Source organism: Gadus macrocephalus, chromosome 16 (genome assembly GCF_031168955.1).
Source record: "Gadus macrocephalus chromosome 16, ASM3116895v1".
Taxonomy (NCBI): domain Eukaryota; kingdom Metazoa; phylum Chordata; class Actinopteri; order Gadiformes; family Gadidae; genus Gadus; species Gadus macrocephalus.
The window spans coordinates 18,242,479-18,264,997 of NC_082397.1; the positions used below are offsets into that span (position 1 = coordinate 18,242,479).

The 22,519-nt window shown below is 45.1% G+C and overlaps 1 protein-coding gene across 1 annotated transcript; it reads right to left on the minus strand.

Annotated features, from left to right (window-relative positions):
* Positions 1-1,116: 1,116 nt before the first annotated feature.
* On the minus strand, positions 1,117-22,500 carry LOC132475241 (uncharacterized). Its single transcript, XM_060076249.1, has 8 exons — positions 22,120-22,500; positions 19,264-19,322; positions 15,503-15,818; positions 13,293-13,324; positions 12,760-12,997; positions 10,993-11,188; positions 1,497-1,520; positions 1,117-1,305 (listed from the first exon to the last, which is right to left on the minus strand). Exons 2-8 carry the CDS (start codon positions 19,313-19,315, stop codon positions 1,117-1,119), a joined length of 1,047 nt encoding a protein of 348 aa, XP_059932232.1. The 5' UTR covers positions 19,316-19,322; positions 22,120-22,500.
* Between the last annotated feature and the right edge of the window lie 19 nt (positions 22,501-22,519).

Here is a 22,519-nt window from a genome sequence, read left to right on the forward strand (position 1 = left end):
GAGGGGTAGGAGGAGGTAGAGGAGGAGGAGGGGGAGTAACTGATGAGAAATGAGGGATGAGAAAGAAAGCGGGATGTGAAAGAAAGTGAGGAAAAAGTGGCAGAAGGTAAGATGGATGAGGACAGGGGGGAAAACAAACATTTTACATTTAAGTTAGCACAGAAGAAATATGGTGGTCTTCCAGAGGAGAGGAGGAAGGAGAGAACCCGTGTCTCCATGTGATTGCTGGGAGGAGTGAACACACGGTGACCCAAGATCTGCTGCTGTCACCCCACCACGGCTCAGACTATCATCTCTGACCCGCAAACATCTCCTCTCTCCTCCCCTCCACCTCGTCTATCTTACCATCAGGGTGTTATCCCGAGCCGAGGAATGCAAGGACCTGAAGTCTGCACAATAAACCATACCGGTCCTCCTCTTCCCTTTATCCCTCAGATCCTTCTCTTCATTTCCTCTCCCTCGCTTCTTCGCTCTCCGGGTCAATCCCACTCTCCTTTGCCTCTCCTGCACTTTACTCCCCTGCCATGTGCATTTGTCTCTCGCTGCGTGACCAGGTCCACTCTTTGTATTCGCTGCCCTCCTCCCTTCCCTCCTTAATCTATCGTTTTTCTCCTTCATTATGTAGCCATTTCTCTCCCCACACGCCTCTTCACCCACATCTATCATTCCATCTATCCTGTCCCTCCCATATGGTGAAAAGGTCAAACTCACACACACACGCACACACACGCACATGCATGAACACTTCCCCACACACACACACACACACACACACACACACACACACACACACACACACACACACACAAGGAAAAAATCCCATACACATGCAAACACAAATAAACATTGGGCAGACAACCGATCCCTCAACCCCCCCCCCCCAAACAAACACACACAAACACACACACACACACAGGGAAAAACATATGCTTAGATAGATTGAGAGACACACACGCACGCACACGCACACACACACACACACACACAGACGTACACACAATGACCTCATGGCTCACGGCTTTGTCCTTTCACTGATGACACAATGAAAGAAGAGCAACAATCCCGATGTCCTGCTATTAGAGTATCTCTTCCCCATCACAGATAAGCAGCATGTCGTCAGAAGGTGGAAGAGGCTCTCTTCTTGAAGCGCTCATTGGTGGCTCTCTTCCACCAGGGGCGTGGCCGTACCACGCCGGGGCAGTACCACACCACGATGGATCTGGGGATCCCCCATTGGTTCAGCATGGTCTTCCACCGCTGAGTGTAGCCTACAGCAGAGTACCGTACACATCGCTGCTGGGTCCTCTGTACGCCCGTACAACAAGAAACTAACCGGAACCACAACAGAGTGTACAGTCACTTAGCGCCAACACGGCCGCAATCGGGAATACACGGGACAGGTCAGACCGACACCGACAGTCTGACCTGTCGGTGTCCCAAGACAGGGAAGCCCAAGTAGGACCACAGAGTAAACAAGTGGTCAGCGTGACACCGACTGTGGCCAGAGCCAGAGCCACAGTCTGGCACACAGGAGCGGGGCCAACACAGACAGTATTGAAAAATCACCAAAACACATTGTTTCACTCGTTGCTTTTGAATGTACCCCATCTTAGTTGTGACCCGAACCATAAGTCACAGGATGCAGCCTGTTAGGCCAACCTAGTTTAGCATATAGTACTCCCCATCTGTTCTGCCCTTTTGTCTTGCGAGACAGCAAGGTTTGGGTTGATCCCATTTCAGATCTTCAGACAGACATACAGACAGACAGACAGATAGACAGAAAGACATGGCAAGCAGTTTTGGCTTTTCATAGCGTCATGCGGAAGAATTTTATTCTCACTCGTAAGAATTGAATTTTCAGTAAGAGAGTATAAATTTCATGACGTAAAGGGTAATATATGACTAGTAAATCTTAAATTGGGTCTAGAATGAATTACATTTAATCTTAGATATCTTAAATTCTTATTTTTCTACTAGTAGGAATTCTTGATACGAAGAATAAAAACTGACATTTTCAATTCTCATTCTTACTAGTAAGAATTGAAATCTTACTAGTAAGGCTTCAAGCTGCTTCCCATACAGACAGACAGAAGGACAGACAGACAGCAAGACAGATAGATACACATGACTATAATTAGGGCAGATGTGTATCCACTCCTCTAATCGACTGCTCCCCTGGCTAACTTGCCTTACAGCTGTGAAATATGAGACTTTATACCCCCCCCCCCCACACACACACCCACACACACTCACACACAGTGTCGTGTTTGGAGTGGAAGGCTATGAAAACATGCACTCAAACTCCCCCATCTAACCTGAGGGGAGGCAGGAGGGAGTGTGGGGCTAGGGTGGGGGTTGGGGCAGCGTCCCATGCATCACCTGCAACCAGGCGCTCCCTTTGCTCCACTCTCTGACTTATTTGGTCGACTCTTGCTCTCTGGTTTACGTCCTTCTGACTCCACATGTCCCACTATCTACATCCCTCCCTCTCTCTGCGCCCTATGAGAGGGAGGGGGAGATCGAGTGACACAGGGAGTAGGAGATGGAAGGACCAGTGAGTACCGACCTGGGAGTTGCTTATGTTTCTGTTGTTTCAAATTGGAACTCTTTAGAGTAAAAGCTCAACTTGTCCCTTCATCAGGATGTTGTTTATTGATTGTTCTGAGATGATAATAAATCATGCATTTATATCTACCTTTATGTAACAAAGATCGATCTACATGTCATTTGAGGTTTGCCTTAAAAAATCCCACTTGGATGAAGAAGATCATGAGGCCTCAACGTGCACTAAACCGTGCACCTCCTTACAAAACGAGTGCGTCCGGCTGACCCACGGTACTTTTCCTCTGCCCCGGGACAATCTCACCACCCTTTTGGAGAGCGACGGCCTGTCTCTTACAGCTCATCGCGGCTGAAGTCAGCCTCTAGTGATGTCGCGTTGTGGTGATCTGTGACTGGCAGGGAGGGAGAGACAGATAGTGGATAGGATGACGGACCCCCTGAGGCACTCCTCTGTGGTTTCAGGATCCCTCTCGCTGCCCCACAGCACTACCTTCTGCTGATGCTCTCTCCCTGTTGAACACGTGTCTGCCTGATCTGTCGGCTCTGTGAGATATTTGAAACATGAATATCATAAATGGGAATATGCATAACTCAGAAAGGAGCATTGTAGTCTGCGTTTTGCGGTTTGACTCCGATTTTTCATTTTGGGGTTATTCATTTGGGAATGAATTTGTGAAAAAAAAATACTGGAGAAAGTGTCAAAAAGACGAAATGGAAATCAATAGAAGTGTGGACAGAGGGGTGGGGATGGTGTTGTGTTTCCCCTGGTCTACAGAATGACTTGCTTGTACTCGCATACTTGAATTTGTGTGTGTCTGTGTGTGTCTGCTTGTGTGTGTGTGTGTCTCTGCATGTGTGTGTGTGCATCTGTGTGTGCATGTGTGTGTGTCTGTGCGTGTTTGTGTGTGTGTGAGTGTGTGTGTGTGTGTGTGTGTGTGTGTGTGTGTGTCTGTGTGCTAGTGTGTGTTTGTCTGTACATATGTGTGTCTATCCGGTGTGCGTGTGTGTGTGTGTGTGTGTGTGTGTGTGTGTGTGTGTGCCTGTGTGTGTCTTTGTGTGTGTGTGTGTGCCTGTGTGTGTCTTTGTGTGTGTGTGTGTGTGTGTGTGTGTCATTGGAGTCTCCCATAGACATGAGACCAAAGGGGTCTCACCACGATATCTATTATCCCTGGGAAACATGACACACCACCAGGGACAGAACCAGAGGGGGTCTGGGGCGAGGGAGAGAGAGACAGACAGAGCGAGAGAGAGAACGAGAGTGAGGGCGGTGATCAACAGATATTGTCCAAATGCCATCGGATAGTGCAATACATAAATGCCATCTCCTCCTTGTCCCTGTCTACGTCTAAGATCTGTAATATGTCTCAGAACTCATATTTCCCATCCTGGTGTTGTTCATCGAAAGTGTGCGTTTGTATAAGTATCTTTGTGCATGGGGGTGGGGCTATGCTGTAGTTGTGCTCATCGACGTGCATGTACCAGAGAGAGCCGAATTGTAAGCACGTTATTCAGTACGTAAAACCTCCACCTCCACCACCACAACACCCACACTTGTGTGGCAGAAGACAAACTATAGGAGGCTGTGGGTGTAGCAGGGTGATGGTGTAGCAGGCTGTGGGTGTGGGATGCTGTGGGTGAAGCAGGCTGCTTGTAGCAGGCTGTTAGAGTAGCAGGCTGTGCTGAAGCAGGCGGTGTGTAGTAGGGTGTGTGTAGCAGGCTGTGTGTAGCAGGGTGTGTGTAGCAGGCTGTGGGTGTAGCAGGGTGTGTGTAGCAGGCTGTGTGTAGCAGGGTGTGCGTAGCAGGCTGTGTGTAGCAGGCTGTGTGTAGCAGGCTGCGTCTGTAGCAGGCTGCGTCTGTAGCAGGCTGTGTGTTGCAGGGTGGGTATAGCAGGGTGTGTGTAGCAGGCTGTGTGTAGCAGGCTGTGTGTAGCAGGCTGTGTGTAGCAGGGTGTGTGTAGCAGGGTGTGTGTAGCAGGCTGTGGGTGTAGCAGGGTGTGTGTAGCAGGCTGTGTGTAGCAGGGTGTGTGTAGCAGGGTGTGTGTAGCAGGGTGTGGGTGTGGCAGGCGGTGGGTGTAGCAGGCTGTGTGTAGCAGGGTGTGTGTAGCAGGCTGTGTGTAGCAGGCTGTGTGTAGCAGGGTGTATGTATTGGCCACACTGCTGAGGCCCTCACATACATTTAACAGGGTGCACAGGGAGATAAAGTAGGAGCTGTCTGTCTGTCTGTCTGTCTGTCTGTCTGTCTGTCTGTCTGTCTGTGTATGTGTGCGCGTGCGTGCGTGCGGGGTGGGAGAGATTTAAAAGGCTGTTTTGAGGGGCAAGGATAGTGCAATACATAGAATGTAATGCAGGCCGTGTTGGTGTTTTGTGTGTGTGTGTGTGTGTGTGTGTGTGTGTGTGTGTGTGTGTGTGTGTGTGTGTGTGTGTGTGTGTGTGTGTGTGTGTGTGTGTGTGTGTGTGTGTGTGTGTGTGTGTGTGTGTGTGTGTGTGTGTGTGTGTGTTAGGAGCTCAAAAGGCAAGGGGGGCAGGGACACTGCCCCCCTTGCCTTAAAAAAAATAAAAGTGTGTGTGTATCAATTTAAACAGACCATAAGGGGTGGGACGGTGCATTTTGTGTGTGTGTGTGGGGGGGGGGGGGGGGGGGCAGGCACACCCTGCCCTCCCACCAGCACCCCTCCTCCTCTCCCATTCCACCCACACACCCTTCTTCGTTGCTCCACTCAGGTTTCTAGCGGGCCGCCAGCCATGGAGCAGGACAGGGCCAAACAGAGAGGGGGGGTGGGGTATCGGGAGAAGGGAAGAATGGAGAAGGACATAAGGGAAGAAAGTCTCCCCTAGGGCAGGAGGGACAACCTGAGAATGGAGGGAGAGGGGCTGAAGAGAAGAGAGGAGGAGAGGTGAAGAGAGGAGAAGAGGAGAGAGGAGGAGAGAAGATAGTTAGGCAGAGGGAAGGAGAGGAGAGGAGAAGAGAGGAGAGAGGAGGAGAAGAGAGGTAGGTAGAGGAGAGGAGGAGAAGAGAGGAGGAGAAGAGAGGTAGGTAGAGGAGAAGAGAGGAGAGGAGGCGAATAAATGTAGATAGAGGAAGGGAGAGGAGAGGAGAGAAGAGGAGGGGAGATGAGAGAAGAGGAGAGGAGTGAAAATAGAAAATCAAACATGAGCGAAGAACAAGCGGGATCCTGCGACCCTTGTTCTTGCAGTCTTCCTCTCATTGGTTCCTAGAATCCGTCAGAATGATGGATTTGCTGAAGGCCGGATACAAGAGGACCAGGGGGGTTAGCGGGGGGGAAGGAGAACTTCAGGGGGGGGGGGGGTTGGGGGAATGGAGCGCTCAAGGGGACGGCGGGGGTGGGAAGTGGGTAACATTTCAAGTAAATGTATTCCCTATTAAGGAGTGCTGCCAGAATACAGACTACTAATACACAAGAATCAATTTCCATACTTTGCCTGCCACTCACAAACAAGACGTGTGGGTTAGCGAGCAAGGTTTTGCGAATGAATGTAACTATTGAGCCTGTCGTCTTTGAACTTGACTTAAACTTTATATATATATATATATATATATACATATATATATAGAGAGATATTTATAGTGCAAGCAAAGCTTTAAAAATAAACAAGCATTGTTTATGTTTGATAGCAATATCTCTTGCAATATCTATATCGATTAGGATTTATGTACGGTGTTCATGTTATGAATACATGAATGTGAACTTAAACCTGTTGTGAAACCAGAGGCCATGCTAATGAAAGTAAGGTAGGGGTGTGTGTTTGCGTGTACGTGTGTGTGTGTGTGTGTGTGTGTGTGTGTGTGTGTGTGTGTGTGTGTGTGTGTGTGTGTGTGTGTGTGTGTGTGTGTGTGTGTGTGTGTGTGTGTGTGTGTGTGTGTGTGTGTGTGAGTATCTCAGTATGGGGGACGACAACATTGTTTTTGCCAAAAAAGCTCCTCTTGAACCTCTGGAGAGTCATCAACTCTCTGGCTCGTGTTCCTCTGAGAGAAACATGATGTTGGACTGCCCTGACGGTGGATTTATGGTAGCTCTGTGGTTAGGCATCTTGGAGCTCCTCCAAACAATGTCTCAGCTGTATGGATTGCAATTCATCTGTGTGCAACTTCCAAACTTCCAGCACTGACGAATGCAAAACAATGCCTGCCAAACCCGTATCCAGCCTGTGAGGATTGACCTTGGAAACATGTTTTATGGAAGTATTCTTCAAAACAATCCACAAAGCAAGCATCAATCTTCACTCTGCCAGCAACTTCCGTGATTGTACAATAACCTATGTCTCTATCAATCCATCTATCCATCTATCTATCTTTCATCTATCTATCTAGACTCTAGATAGTTAGGTGAAAGATAGATACAACTCCAGATTCTAGAATGTCTGTCCATCTTCATCTATCTATCTCCAGTATCTCTATATCTCTGATTCATTAAATGTGACTTGACTGAACAGTCAGACCTGATGGAAAGATCTTTAAATCTCAGTCAGTTAAATCTGTCGGGGTTGGATGTGGGCCAATGGATAAATGTTCAGGAGTCAGGGATGAAGGAGTGGCTGGATGACAGGTGTTCCCGTGAGCGGAAGAGATCAGGAGATGGATAGCAGAAGAGAGGACAAGGGGTATGCATTAGTCAGCGTTGTACTTCCGCTCTTCTACATGACCTCAGGCTGGGTGTTAATGTGAGAACACCATGGAGATAAAACATTAAAAATATATTCTCAGGGAACCACCTGACAATCTGGGCTTAACACAAAAACATGCTTAGCACTATCACTCAACATCACTTGGGTGTGTGTGTGTGTGTGTGTGTGTGTGTGTGTGTGTGTGTGTGTGTGTGTGTGTGTGTGTGTGTGTGTGTGTGTGTGTGTGTGTGTGTGTGTGTGTGTGCATGTGCACGTGTGTACGTGACTGTGCATGTATTCTGTAGCTGTGTGCTCAGCTAGAGGAAGACATGTCAGAAAACCAAACAAAGTGGGTGCTTTGCATCTGTATCACAAAGCATTTTGTTTATGATGTAGATACACATCTGTCCAAAACATGGACTTTCCTGTCACAGTCTATAACCTAGATGTTTGGGAAAGAGAGAGTGTGTATCTAAGGGGGGGGGGGGGGATATGTGTTTACACTTGGGAGGGTTTTTGGTGTTTGTGTGTGCGTGATGCAAAATATCTGTTCTCTGTGTCAAAAGATCGACTTGCTGTATTGTGTGTGTGAATGTGTGTGTATGTGTGAATTTGTCTGTGTGTGTGTGTTCGCATGTGTGTTTGAGTGTTTTGTGTGTGTGTGTGTGTGTGTGTGTGTGTGTGTGTGTGTTTGTGTGTGTGTTTTTATGTGTTTCATCTATGTGTGTCTGTGTGTGTGCGGCGGAATGCCTGGCTAGCCATGTGAGTGGCGTTGGTCCTGTATGTAGACGTTTACAAGCGCCATAAAGATTTGAGTAAATTTCACGCCTGGATTTCCCTATCATAACAAAGACGTCAGGCACACACACACACACACACACACACACACACACACACACACACACACACACACACACACACACACACACACACACACACACACACACACACACACACACACACACACACACACACACACGTAATTGAAGATGTATACATTGGAGACCACGCATACATAGAATTATGTATCTCTTCTCCTACTTTCTGTTTCATTCGTTTTTTTAGTTTTGGGGTTTCTCATGTGGGCTCCTTGTATTTCATTGTTGCTTTAAATTGAGTGCACAACATTTCAACTTGATAAAAAAACACAATAAAATAAATGCATAATTATTATGTGTGTGGGAAAAAAATAAGAATTTGCTATCATGTTTGCATATGTGCGGACTGCGGAGTATGTCCTACACGCCTTGGTTGTGGTATAACTGTGGTAACCGGCGCTAGGATAGTAGCTAGGCCCGCCAGCAGAGTTTTTGTGGCATCTCCCAAGCACAATGCCAACCTTTAAGATAAGTGCTGTCAAGAACATCACCACAGAAGTTAGGAAAGGACCTTGGCTTTCTTATTCGTAAGGAAGCCCATCGTGGCACTAATGCAGTTCTAACATCACCCCCCTTTGTCCTTGTTACCGAGGCTCAATAAAAAGGTGTGTGGCAGGGAGAGTGCTACCAAGGTATTCTTTGTTTGTTTGTCTGCGAGTATGTTTGTAAAACGATGTTGCCTTGTGTTGGCGCACCCTCTTACACACACACACACACACACACACACACACACACACACACACACACACACACACACACACACACACACACATCCAGTGTCCACAAGTCCAATCCTCTGGTCTATTTCTGAGGCGAGGAGAAAATGATCAAAGCTGTGAGACCAAACTCCGGGAGTGACCTTCTGTCTCAGGTGTCTCTTACTACCAATGTAGAGACACACACACACACACACACACACTTATACACACACACACACACAACCTTGTCTCCTACGGCATGTACGCCCCTCCCCCTAGCCTCCTTATGAGCCAAGCGTCAGCCCCCGAGCCCCTCCCCAGCTGGGTAAGGTCTGGGGATATATTTATATGTTGAGACCCAGGTCAATCTGAGGACCTCTGCATGCACGCTATCCCTTGCTTGCCTTACAAGCTGGATGTTTTCCCCATATCGCCTCTCACTTTCCATTTCAAGTGATCAACGAGGTATGTGTGCCCCCCTCGTCTAACTTAAGCATGTACACACAGAGGCACATACACACGTACACACGTATACACACATGAAAACCTAACCCCGATGGGTCCCCTGCGGGATATCAAGCAGATGAATCCATGAATGTCTCACAGCGGCTGCAGTCCACTCCGCACGCAGTGGTAGCAGCTTTCCCACTCACGTACACGCATCCACACCAACGCATGCTAACGCCCGCTCTGGCTCCTCCGCCGACGACATCCTTGACATATCCCTAGAGGTGATGAGGAACGGCGTGGAGACAACCGGTGTGAACGTGTAGGGGCAGCAATGATAAGCCGCTTCCCGCTCTCCCTACTGGGTATAGCGGAACGAAGGCGGTAATGAGCATTTTCCCGCCTGCTTCTGTTGTCCATTCTCGTCATCATTCTGAATATTTTCCCCTTCTTGTGATGGAAATCCATCCGCGGCTCTCCGGTCAGCCTGCAGACGGCGCTGGTGACTTCATAGACCCTTGCAATGCAACTCTTTAAGAGGTGCTGGGTAGATGCTGTTGATCCCTTAGCGCTTAATATATAAGGTCCGGTCCCCTGTATGTGTATGCCTCCTTGAGCAAGATCATTCTAGCAGACTGCCTGCTCTTCCTAGTCCTCCTGTGTCTGTAGTTGAATCACTAGATGAAAGAGTAAAAATGGTTGTTCGCAAAGGCCCCCTGGAAAGCGATTTGGCATTGCTACGCAGGAAGGTATGGCTGTTATTTCGTTGTGCTTAACTTGGCCACACCGTGTTTTCATATGTAAGCAGTGAAAGACGGAACACGGCAATTGCATGTGTAGTGGTTGTCGCTGTGTTTGTGTTTGTGTAAATGCGACGGTGAATGGAAAAGGTCACATCTTAAGCAGTTCTAAAAATATTCAATGGAGATCCTGGCTGCTCTGGTTTCCTCAGCACTTGTAGACATACACACACACACACACACACACACACACACACACACACACACACACACACACACACACACACACACACACACACACACACACACACTCTAACATGTATTCAAGCACATATGATCACACACACACACACACGCACACAAACAAACACAAACACACACGCACACACACACACACAGCCCAAGAACCCTGGGTCACGGCCTATTTAAAAATGCTTGGCCAAAAATTCCTTAGGTGTATCAGCGTTACACCAAGGTGTTAATGGCTCCATTGGGATTCGAGCCAACAAACCTCTCCCCCTTTCTGTCTGTCTGTCTCTCCCTCCCTCTTCCACTCCCTCTCCCAGCTTGGGTCGAGTCTCTTGGAGGAAGACAGCTGATGTCAGAAGCCCCAGCGCATTGCGGAACGCACATCAGTGCCAACAACATGTTTCTGAGTCCCAGAGAGATGTTGTTTCACAGTAGAAGCCACAATGGGGGAAAAAAAGCATGCTCGTCATGTGGGACAAGAGTGGTCCTAAGCCAATATATCATCCTTCTTTTTCACGTATTCTTCTCATTCCTCTTCGTCTCTGAATCTATATTTTTTTTATAGGCAAGCGAAACAAAAGTTAACATTGCAGAAGCAGGTGAAAACTAGAAGCCAAATTAACAATCTCTCTCTCTCTCTCTCTCTCTCTGTTCTGTCTCTCTGAATCTTTAACTGGATGAATCACTCAACAATTGCCGAATAAGATGTATTAGATGTGTCTGTTCGACTCAGAAATGACACGTGGTGTTTGTGTGTGTGTGTATCAGCTGTGTCATAGGAAAGCCCTCTGCTTACCGTCTCCTTTGTATAGATGAGAGAGAGAGAGAGAGAGAGAGAGAGAGAGAGAGAGAGAGAGAGAGAGAGAGAGAGAGAGAGAGAGAGAGAGAGAGAGAGAGAGAGAGAGAGAGAGAGAGAGAGAGAGAGAGAGAGAGAGAGAGAGAGAGAGAGAGAGAGAGAAAAAAGAGTAATGTGGGTGGGTGGGGTGAGGGAGCTGGGTGGGGGCAGCATTGAACAGCAAAGTGGAGGTGAAGAGAGAGGGGGTCTCAATTTACTCAATCCTACATGGCCGGAGGGGGTCAGAGGCAAGTTGGAGGCCGGAAACAATACTCTTATTTGTTATAAACTGTTAAATAGTTCAAGGTTGTGGTGATTAAGAGAATGTCAGTTATAACGGTCATTTGTTGGCCGTCATCTATAGTGATCTGTAGTGGTATCACTATCAATCAATGTCTGCCCTGCTTTGTCAACTGGTCTGGTTAGTTGCTTTAACACTAGAAATACAACATACCAGTTCTCAGTAGGTGACGTAAGCTCACCATCTAGTGGGCAAGTATATCATTGCATTTTATGAAAGTCTCTCCCGAGCCATAGATAACGAAGAGGAATATGTCGGTCTCAGTGTACCTCTGTGTTTAACGTCATAGTTTAGCATTACTTATTGATAGTGTGTGCCAATTAGCCATCAGGCTGTGTCTGGGAATTGCATTTATTAACTAGCTCTATTTTGATGCTTTTCTATTCACTCTGGAACCTTATTAATCGCACATTTTAAAATACTACTACAGATTAATTACGTATCTTGCTGCGGACGGGACCTACGTCCGCTTGGTAGGGGTAAATCACTTTTCCCTGAATGGCTGGAAGTAAGAGGATCTAGGTCCCTAACCCCCAGACCTATTAGTCTCGTGTCTGCTCTACCTGCTCAGTTGAAATACAATAGCTTAGGCTTTAGGATTTTAACCTGTCACGGTGAAGACCTAAAGGACGGAATATCAGAAGGTATCGGTGTGTCTTACCCTGTATTCCCCCTAACCACTATACTTTATGGACAGAGGATGAGACGCCCCTACTTCAGAGAAGAGGGAAAAATAAAAGCAATAGTGTAACAGTTGAAAAACGAGTGGTTATTTATTATACTAAGTACTAGTCTTCTGATATTAGATAAAATAGGAAAGTAATAAAATAAAATAATAAATGTATAAATCAAATGTATGTAACCACCATATAACGTCCAAAATCTTATATCAACAACATCCACTTCACCAGAGTGGCTCAATACCACTTTCAATCAACACTATCAGCAGGTACCTCTAATACCATACACTGCAGATGAACCTCACATGTAAATAGCAACAGCATTAATACAATTCACACAATAGTAACATATAATAATAACTTCAGAAACGTTTTTGTACAATACACATAACCACACTCAATGTCCACTCTTAGTTCAATGTTCCTTTTGGTTCGGATTGTCCACGTCACGTATGTGCCGACCGTTCACCAATTGAACATGTCCATCGAGAGCGCGTTGCTGTCCGTGGAGAATGGTAGAGTCCTGGGTGGCAGGGTGGCCTATTTACTCACCCAACGCACCGTGTATCAATGGCTTTGGAGAGGGAGGTGGAGGGAGAGAGCAGGTGAGATGAGCCACAGATACGTCCCGGGCTGCAGTGAACTGGTTGGCTCTTCGTTCTCTGGCGTCAAGGCTTCCAACGTTGGCGACGGGCTAGTAATATAGCTGAATAAACAAACTCCACTACCGAGCAAGGACGGTCGCCTCACACTATGCGAACTATACTGGTTAACACCGGATGAATCTTCAGCACTGATGGCGTGGAGTCATCAGGTGCCCCTCCGCACCTGAGGCCCCCGAGGGGCTTGCTCCAGGGGCGCTGTGCTGTCGACGGGTTGCCACAACATGTAGTAGTAATAGTATGATAATAACTAATAATAATAATACAAAACAGGCAACCAGCAACAAGGAAGTACCAATGATGGCGATGACTTTGTTCAGCTTCTGGAATAGAGAAAAACACAATGAAAATCAGAATGAACAAATTGTTTAGTTACCGTCATCTAAACAAATACTTGTTTAGTTATATCAATAACATCATTATCTGTTTGGGACGATCTGTAGGGCATGACGGGCCATATCGTTTTTATTTTTCTCAAATTACTTGATCGAATAACGATCTGAAAAACATGATTGCAATTTTTTACCCCCATAATAAGTCTACCACTGGAACTTATATTTGCTTGTTTCCCTTAATAACATTGACATGTGATGATCTTGCTGGAGGAAATCTTGTTACCAGAGCTGACGATGGGCTGTTGTTCGCCTGATCTGTTGAAGAAAGCAGTATTAAAGATATTAACAGTGAGGAATTGTTAACACGTGTAACTCTGTAGTCCTCTTCCTTCCCTTGATGTTCATTAAAGAAGACAGCTTTGACACAATTATAGATTAAACAGGCTTCACAGGCCCAACAGAGGGTAACATAGTCCAACCAATTGTGAATTTTATGACTAAAGCATTACATTTCACTATAATCGATGTACCCCCAAGGTCATCAATATCTGACCTCTCATTACCATTGAGAGGCCATGCCCTAAGCATTGCATTCTTTCAGTTACTGTGCCTCACAATCATGTTTATCTTTTGCCTAATTTGTATTTTTATTCTAATAAAAATGCTTATGGCCCTGTTACTATATTCTGCTGTGTTTCCCTTAGGGCATTTATTTTATTCATCTTTCTAATTTCTCTTGTAAAAAATATTGAAGTTTGTTCATATGATGACGTCGGCACTCTGTTTAGTCACTACCTGGTTAGGTCTTCTTGGTTCTGCGTCATAGAGGCAATGCCATTTATTTGACATCCGGCATGTTAAGGGGACCAAGCTTGGACTTGTTCCTCTCGCGTCGGGAGAAGGTCACGATGGACGCCTTCCTTGCGGGCGGGGCACCATGTGGCCTCAGAGGACGTCGGAGTCCAGCTCAGAGATCCGAGCACATACATTTAATGGGGCTATGGGCGGTCCAATAAGCTCTATCATTTTCATCATTCACTCTTGCATTAGAGGGCAGGCAAGTGCTGAAAAGGACCATAAACATGTTGGCGGACTACCATGAAAATCATCAGGGAGGCATGAGATCCAGTCTGCAGATCATGCAATGTCTACTGGTATGGGCCTTTCCCCATCCGGCAAGGTTGACTTTAATGCACCGTCAAGGCATATTCAACGGCGCAGCAGACTACCTGTCATGTCAAACTCCTTCACCTGGGGAGTGGAGATTAACTCCAGAGGTAGGTGACCTGGCAGTAGTAGGAACCTTTCTCAATGCTAGAGAACCATCAACGAAGGCGCTCTACACCTGATTTATGCCAGTTGGTGCAAATCATAAGGTTCATATAATCAAGGGTTGAGGATGACCATTGGGACACACAACACTCTTCATGAAGGGAGCCTGACCCCAGCCCTTACCCATTGAATCTCTTTGATGGCTCTCTTTTTAAATGGCCGTCCTTATAGCTACTGCATCGGCTAAATGTTGGAGTGAGCTCCATGCCTTATCTATCAGTTCCGAGTGCTTACGCCGGAATCCTGAGGAGATGGGGTAACTCTTTGGCATCAACCTCATTCTTACCTAAGCGGCTGTCAGCTTTGAACCAGCCTTTTAGTTTGGCAGCATTCAAGCCTCCTTTACAGGAGAGCAGGCAGGAGGGAGCCCTAGACTTATTATGCCCCGTAGGTCTATTTTGACGCGACTGCAGAGTTTCGGCAGCCGGAGGCAGTGTGTGCTACGCAGGAGACCCTAACGGCTGTGCGTATCAAAGCCAAGGCTTTAAAAATGGATGTATGAAGCTATAGTCCAAGCCTACAGGTAGTGCAGAGTTCCTCTACCTCTAGGTATCAGGGGTCACCCCACTAGAACCATGGCTACCTCTCGGGCTGCACCGAGAGGTGTTCCCATCGTGAAAATCTGTGCAGCAGCGGCGGGCACCCTGGCATGTACATTTTACCCGGATCCACAGGGTAAACGTGGCTTTCACGTAATCTTTTGGCAGCTGCTGTTTTAGCGACTCCTCCACAGAGCTCTAGGTAGTAGGGCTTCCTTGTGACCTTGGTACAAGTATATAGTTATTAATGCAACACCTACGGTTCTATGAATCAGAAATGACCACCAGTATTTGCAGACACCCTTAATGTTGGCATGAAAACTCTTAAGGAAATGTCACCCAGGTCACTTTGTTGAATTAGGGTAGTCGCCTAAAGCACTTTTGTATATTGTCATAAAAAGCACAATGTCTTCCATATATGAGCTTATCTGCTTCACTACACATGGAACCAAAAAAATAGTTGTTGTGATGTTTGAGTAGTTTGTAGTTTGGCATCCGCTAGGGGGAGCTGTAAGTCTTAAGAGAACTCTTCTCCCACTGAGGGCACTCCTCTAGTCATCTCAACTATAGAACATGACTGATATAACATTATGCAACTGACACCGGTTATGCAAAAACTGACCTGGTGGTGGTAGTTTTTTCTGAGACGTTGAGGAAAATTTTATATTCCTTAGTTTCTCCATTGGAATAGGTGATGAAAAACTGATAGAGCCCTTCATCTCCAGCTTTCAGATTCCACATGCTTACGGTCCTCTCTGTCCTGTTCACACTGGTGTTGAACAGGACATTGGGTTCGATTGATTTCGTAGCATGCCATCCATTGATAAAAACCTTGTCAGTTTGAAAGTATAAAACCTTGACAGGCCGCTCCTTGTCACATGGGCATGGAAATAACACCTCCTCTCCAACCTCTCCATATACAGTTGGGTAAGCAAAACCTGTAAGACAAAGGTTGGGACTTCATCAGGGAAACAGTAGGTTTATAACCAAAAGAAACTGATATGTTATCATTTTGAGTTTTTAGGCAGAATAATCTTAACTGTATCTAGCCTCATGTCTCACACACTAGACAAACACTCACAAAACAATTTTATCATGCGTTGCCAAAGTATTTGTTAATGTAGCCCATATGTTTAGTTTGCACGCACGCACGCGCACACACGCACACGCACACACACACACACACAATATTTTATCTCAAATGCATTCAAACTTGATCACATTAGCTATTTGTTTAACTCTTCACTTTATTTGTTTCAAACCATTTCGATTTTTTTTTTTTAAATGGGGTGCATGTTTAAATTTACACGCCATGGAGGAGAAAGGGATTGTTGCCAGCGAATGTCTCCCGCTTGAGTATAGGGTCAGAACAGTCTCATTAATAATGAATGCACAGAGAAGGATTCACAAATGTATTTTGTGATTTATATATAAATTACTCTGTATGATATCGGTATGTATAAATGTAAAATAAATCCATAAACAAAAATAAGTTTCACAAAAACATTTCTGATCCACACACAAATGTACCTTGTTTGGTATGGGATTTGCGAAACGCCAGCAGATTTTGAAAATACACAACTCAAATGGTCCTACCCCCTCTCCTTCAACACTGACTCTGACTCCACCCATTCCAAGTACCTGGACGCGCAATCATGCACGAGCGCGAATACAGATGCGCGTGAGCGAGCCAGGCTAGCGTAGGTTTTCGTTAAACAACATGGCACTACATTCAGCTGTAAGTTGCAACTTGCACCAGATATTATAAACATTAAACGGTCACATAAATCATTCCTATTTTTAGAAAATGTATGTTTGTTTCATATAATTGTATTGGAAGTCCTGGTTTTCACTAGGGTTGCCGCGGTGTGGACATTTTCACACCGAGTAATACACTCGTCTCAACACCGGTATTACGAGTATAAACGGTATAAACTTTGAAACTATGTCAACCGCCACACAAGCATCGGTTTTTAGACCCTTCTCGTCCTTCAGTTTCCGCCAACGTTTCGAAAGCAGCGCCTAGGATTATTCTTGATTTAAGTTTTTCTCTTTCAGCGTTTTTATTATAAATTACTCTCTGAAAAAGAGTTTTCCTTCTCTTTGCTGGTGGTGGGGATGGTGGCGTCTTGTCTGCCATGGAAATTGTCTTCTACTGCTAGGTCCAAATGTGGATCAACTAGTTCCAGTAGCTACCGCATGATAACAACAAACAGGAGCTTGCTCTGGGTCACGAGCTCTGGGTCACGAGTACTGCACGATTGGGTCGCGCGCGGGGGAGGGGGAGTGCAGTACGACCGTTTGATTGACGTACTTACTGTCCAATGCAACTCGGTGGCTCTGGAAATCATTGGCTGGAGTTTTTCGAGCCCTGCCCGTTCCACAAATGATTGACTTGTTTAATTTTCATGCCAGTACTTCTAACTCAGTGGCTGTAAGTGGGTTATGATAAGGATTTCAAGTAATTTTGCAAAAATGGCCAAAAAAGCGAATTCCATACCCAACCTTTAATAAAGAAAAATATTTGCAATTTTCATCACAATGTATTTGAATGTTGTTACATTTGTATACAAACTGTTAAACTTGTATTTACAAGACGTTTTTCATTTGTGAACTTATTTGCATTTGTGTGTGAACTGGTCTGTATTTATGTGTGGATTTTTGAGACTCTCCTGTGGGGTGTTCCACAAAGCCGGTTTTATCACATAACCGGATAAGATAACCCAGGGTTTGCTGTAACCCTAGGTTTTCCGTTCCAAAAGGATCATGGTATGTTAGCTGCTATAGAAACATATGCTCTGAATCAAACCAGTGGGGTGTTCCACAAAGCCGGTTTTATCACATAACCGGGTAAGTTAACCCAGGGTTTGCTGTAACCCTAGGTTTTCCGTTCCAAAAGGATCACGGTATGTTAGTTGCTATAGCAACATATGCTCTGAATCAAACCTGGTCGGACCAGGTTTTGCGCAGGTTAAGTTTGAAACATAACCCGGTTTTGGGTATTTCAACCGGCGTTCACCGCAGATTTCATGTGTTCACAATGGCATGCCTTTTGATGAGAGAACTGCTGATATCAGAGCGCAAATTATACGTGCAATCCACCGGGAGCGATTGATAAGACCACGGCTCGACATCTTGGCATATCAAATGACTTTTTGCTGGAGTGGAGAGATAGGCCTATAGATTCTCGCGCAAATCTTTAATATATTTAAATAGCCTTACATAGCCAAGACTACCAATCGAGGACCTGGCCACAGTTCACTCCAGACTATTTGCGTAGCCCTCCGTTTTTTGCAAATGGTAGTTTTATCTAGGCTATCATGTTGGAGATGCACCTCTCCCTGCAGCCTCCGAGCCTCCCGGTTCCCTCTGTCAAATGTCTACTCTATGGGAAAGAACATGTTTTTTTTGAATGATCGTACATAACAATCTCTAGGTGGTGAAGAAGTAAAAGCTGTGTCACGTTTAGGTACACACTTTTTCCATCTAGTTTCGACTGGGTTTTGGGATTATCGGTGCCGTTAAAGTAGTAAGAGCCTGAGGCACCGTCGTAAAAACCCAGTCACTGCAGTCATGTGATTGGCTGAAAACGAGGGAGGCATCTGATTGGCTACAGAGAGTTCCTTGTTGAAAAAAATGCATTTGTGAATCTAGCGACGTCAGGAGAGTCTCAAAAATCTACATATAAATACAGTCCAGTTCACAAACAAATGCAAACAAGTTCACAAATGAAAAGCGTCTTGTTAATTCAAGTTTAACAGTTTGTATATAAATGTAACAACATCCAAATATATTTTTGATGAAAATTGCTAACATTTTTTTAATTAATATATTTATGGATTTATATTACATATATTTGAAACAAGGCACATTTGCGGGTGGATCAAAAATGTGTTTGTGAAACTTATTTTTGTTAATGGATTTATTTTACATTTACATACCGATATCCATTTATGCGCATTGAAATGTATTTGTGAGAAGAGAGTAATTTATATATAAATCACAAAATACATTTCTGAATCCTTCTCTGTGCATTCATTATTAATGAGACTGTTCTGACCCCATACTTGAGCGCCGCTTTCCGCTGCCGAGGGCGAGGGTCGAGGGACCACCGCCTCGGCGCTGACCGCTGCCGAGGCGGTGGTCCCTAGGCAGCGAGGCTCCGGGGCGGGAGACAACCGCGGTCAACCATCCCTTTCTCCTCCATGTCGTGGTTCAGTCTACTTCAGATTGATGTGGACGTAGAAGAACCAGAGACGTCGGAGAACCCGACGCATTCGTTTGAGATTCATAATATCGTCTGGAGGCTGTTTTGACCGTAATATATCATTTGATAGAAATGCTTTTTCTAGTTAGTAGCTACAGTTACTTTTATTTTCTTACCTTTGACAATGGCAGCATATCCCACCAACCATAATAGGCCTAGTATATTCATCTTCAACCTGAAACACACACACATCGATAGTTCCTCTAAATGATTTAAACGAAATGTGATCGAATTGCTTAGGCCTATGATTTGGCGACATGTTTCCAATAACCTATAGTCTACATTTTGACGTCACCAGTCTGCACACTTTCAGTGTGGTTCCATCTAGTCTGGAGTATTCTTCTATGGGGAGCCCACACAATATCAGTATTTTATACATTCATATATTTGTATCATAATAAAAGTCAAGCTTAAGCTTTATGCAAAAAGAACGATATTCATTAATTGCCATTTTATTAACTTTTTCTTTGGGGGGCACAATTTCACTCAAAATGAAATCTCATTGCGTGCAAATGACGGTATCAGCAAGAAAGTGTTTCCGTAGTGTAGCTGAATAATCCTCGACTGTAAACCTCTGCGGCGTGTCTTGTAATGTTTATGCTTTATACACCTGAGCATGTTGATCATAAAGCATGGTGTAGGGCAGGCCTATTCAACTAGCGGCCCGTGGGCCAAATGCGGCCCCTCTTAATTTTTTTCTGGCCCGCAAGAGGTTGCATGCAAAAAGTAAATAAAATAAAGGAGAAACATAGTTGCATGCAAATCAGGTTTCTGTGTGTAGCCGGTGATACTAGCCAGTATCAGTACCCCACAATCAGGAACTGGCATCACTTATTCTGACAATGATTGGCTCAACTGATACGTGTGAGTCTAGCTTTTCTCATATGAATGCCATCAGAACAAGGGCACGTTGCTCCATGACCTATGAGAAGCTGCATGAGTGTCTCAGGATGTGCCAAATTAGGCAAACAAGGCAGTGCAATCTTTCTCACTGACTCACTGGCTCAAAATGACTCATATGTACAGTAGTTCTGTTTTGTGATGATTCAAACAACATTGTTTAATTCTAAATACGTGTCCAAAATATGTGAGAACAAAATCTTTTATAATGATACGATTAAAAAAGAAGAAGGAAGGAATGCGTCTGACAAGTTTATTCCATGTAGTAGTACTATATATATTAAGTTAACACTACTTTAAGTACGATTTATTTGTAGCGATTCATTCACGTAGTTTTACTCTGTGTGGCCCATGAACCCCCAGTGGTTTTCCTTTTCGGCCCACTTGTTAAGGAGGAATAAAAAAAAAATGGAATAGCCCTGGTGTAGGGCTACGATTTCTAGAAAAAAAATAAGAAATCTCCAGCTAGAACAACATGAGTAGGCCAAGTTCTAGCTGGAGAATGGCATGAATTAATTATATTGAAGTCTACGCAACACTATTGTATAGCCTGCTATTGTTGTTTTTATAATTGCCATTTCACTATTTTCCTCAAATTCACGCACAACCTGACCTGATTGTGCTTGCGTGCGTGCGTGCGTGTTGGGTTATCTGGTTTAAATAGGATGTAGCAAGCAAGTGAGAACCAGATAAGACAGGGAAAACCGCGAGCTGCTGACCATCATGGGTGAGAAGGTGATGCAGGCGAAGACGGGGAGGGATGGTGCGATATACGAGAAAGACGCAGAGGAACGAAAGGAAGATGTAGGCTATGTAGGAGAGGCACCGCTGGACTGGGCATAGGGCATGGCGGGCATATGCCCGGTGGCCTGAAGCCTTTTATTTATTTTTTTATTCATGCCAAACTCGCGTCTAACGTAGCAGGCCACGTTAACTTCAATGCAGGCCACATTAACGTCAATTCAAGTTAATGCAAGTTAAACTGGCAGATCTGCCCTTTATCATGATTGATTGAAGCCTGGGCCAATGAGGTGAGGGGCAGGCCAATTACGTTTTGTAATTGTGTGCATGGCTAGTTACAACGCTGCTGCCGCCAGGTTGTTTATTTATTCTTTATTCTTCATTGCATTTGTATGACTGTCGCGGTGGCTGCCGCCAGGTTGTTTCTTTATTCTTCATTCTGTTTGTGTGACTGTCGTGCGTCTGCCTTACGAAGTAAAAGCTTGCTGTTTTGCACCGTCTGTGATGCGGTGGCGTCTGCTGGTGTGTGGTATGACGGCTTCCCTGAGTCATCCAGTCATTTCTTGCTTTAATAATGCATTGTATCACACAAGTAATGATATATTATTCATAGTTTAGCCTACAGTATTACATTTATTATAATTATATTAACTAAAATTAATTAATTAATATTTTTTAATATAATTCCTTTACTTAAATTTAAGTAACAAGGTTGAAAGAAATGACATCTAAAAAGTAATGTGACCTACGGTCAATAGATCATACTTTTGATAAGCCTAACAGTATTTTGGGAGAACTTTTCATAATGCTTCTCATAGTGTTAAAATGTTTGTGTCTCCTAGTGCACATTGATCGTTTAAGGCAGTGATTCCCAACAAGGGGTATATGGTACATATACTACCTGAGGTGCGCAAGCAAACTGCAGGGGGTATGTGGATAAATTAACGAATGTGTGCAGCATAGTCATTGCATGAGTGAAGGGGTACTCATGGTGTGACAAAAAGGCTTAAGGGGTACGCATGTCAAAAGCAGTTGGGGAAAAAACCCACACTGTCACACAGCGCGCTTACATTTTTCCCCGTCAATACCTGGTGGTGGCCTGCTCTTGGTTAAAAATGCCCGGCCTGAAAAATTTCCCCAGTCCAGCCCTGAGGAGAGGGGTACCGAAGTGGGGATTTAACCCCCTGCGTACCGCATGAGGCGCTTTTTTGCGTTTCAATCTGAATATTGGTGGGGACATTTCAGTCGTCATTTGACATTGGTGGGGACACGTCCCACGCAAATATACGCGCTTGATTGTATGATGGTTGGCGCTATATATGTATACTCACCAAAGCGTTCAGTCCCCCCCAGTATACCTGGGCCAGCTCCTGCGGTTCTTTCTTCTTCGTTCAGGCAGTATGTGCTCTAATACCTATAAACATGAACAGTGTCCGACCCACCGGTGGATCAATTGCGATGTTTGACGGGTACTCCCGGGTCTCCTCCGGATGTAATCGGGCCGGCTGTTCGTGGATCCAAGTTTAGACACAATAACATAATAACGCGGTGAACTCAAGTTCCTCTAAATCCACGCGTACTATCAATTCCCAAAAGAACAAACTGGTTTATTCATGAAGCAACCCAACAACACACCGACTACCCTCTCGGACAGTCATCAGGTCTTGGGTATTTGAATACCCCGCCCCGCTCTCCCGTGAACCAGCTACCTTGTATAACACCGGAAGAGGC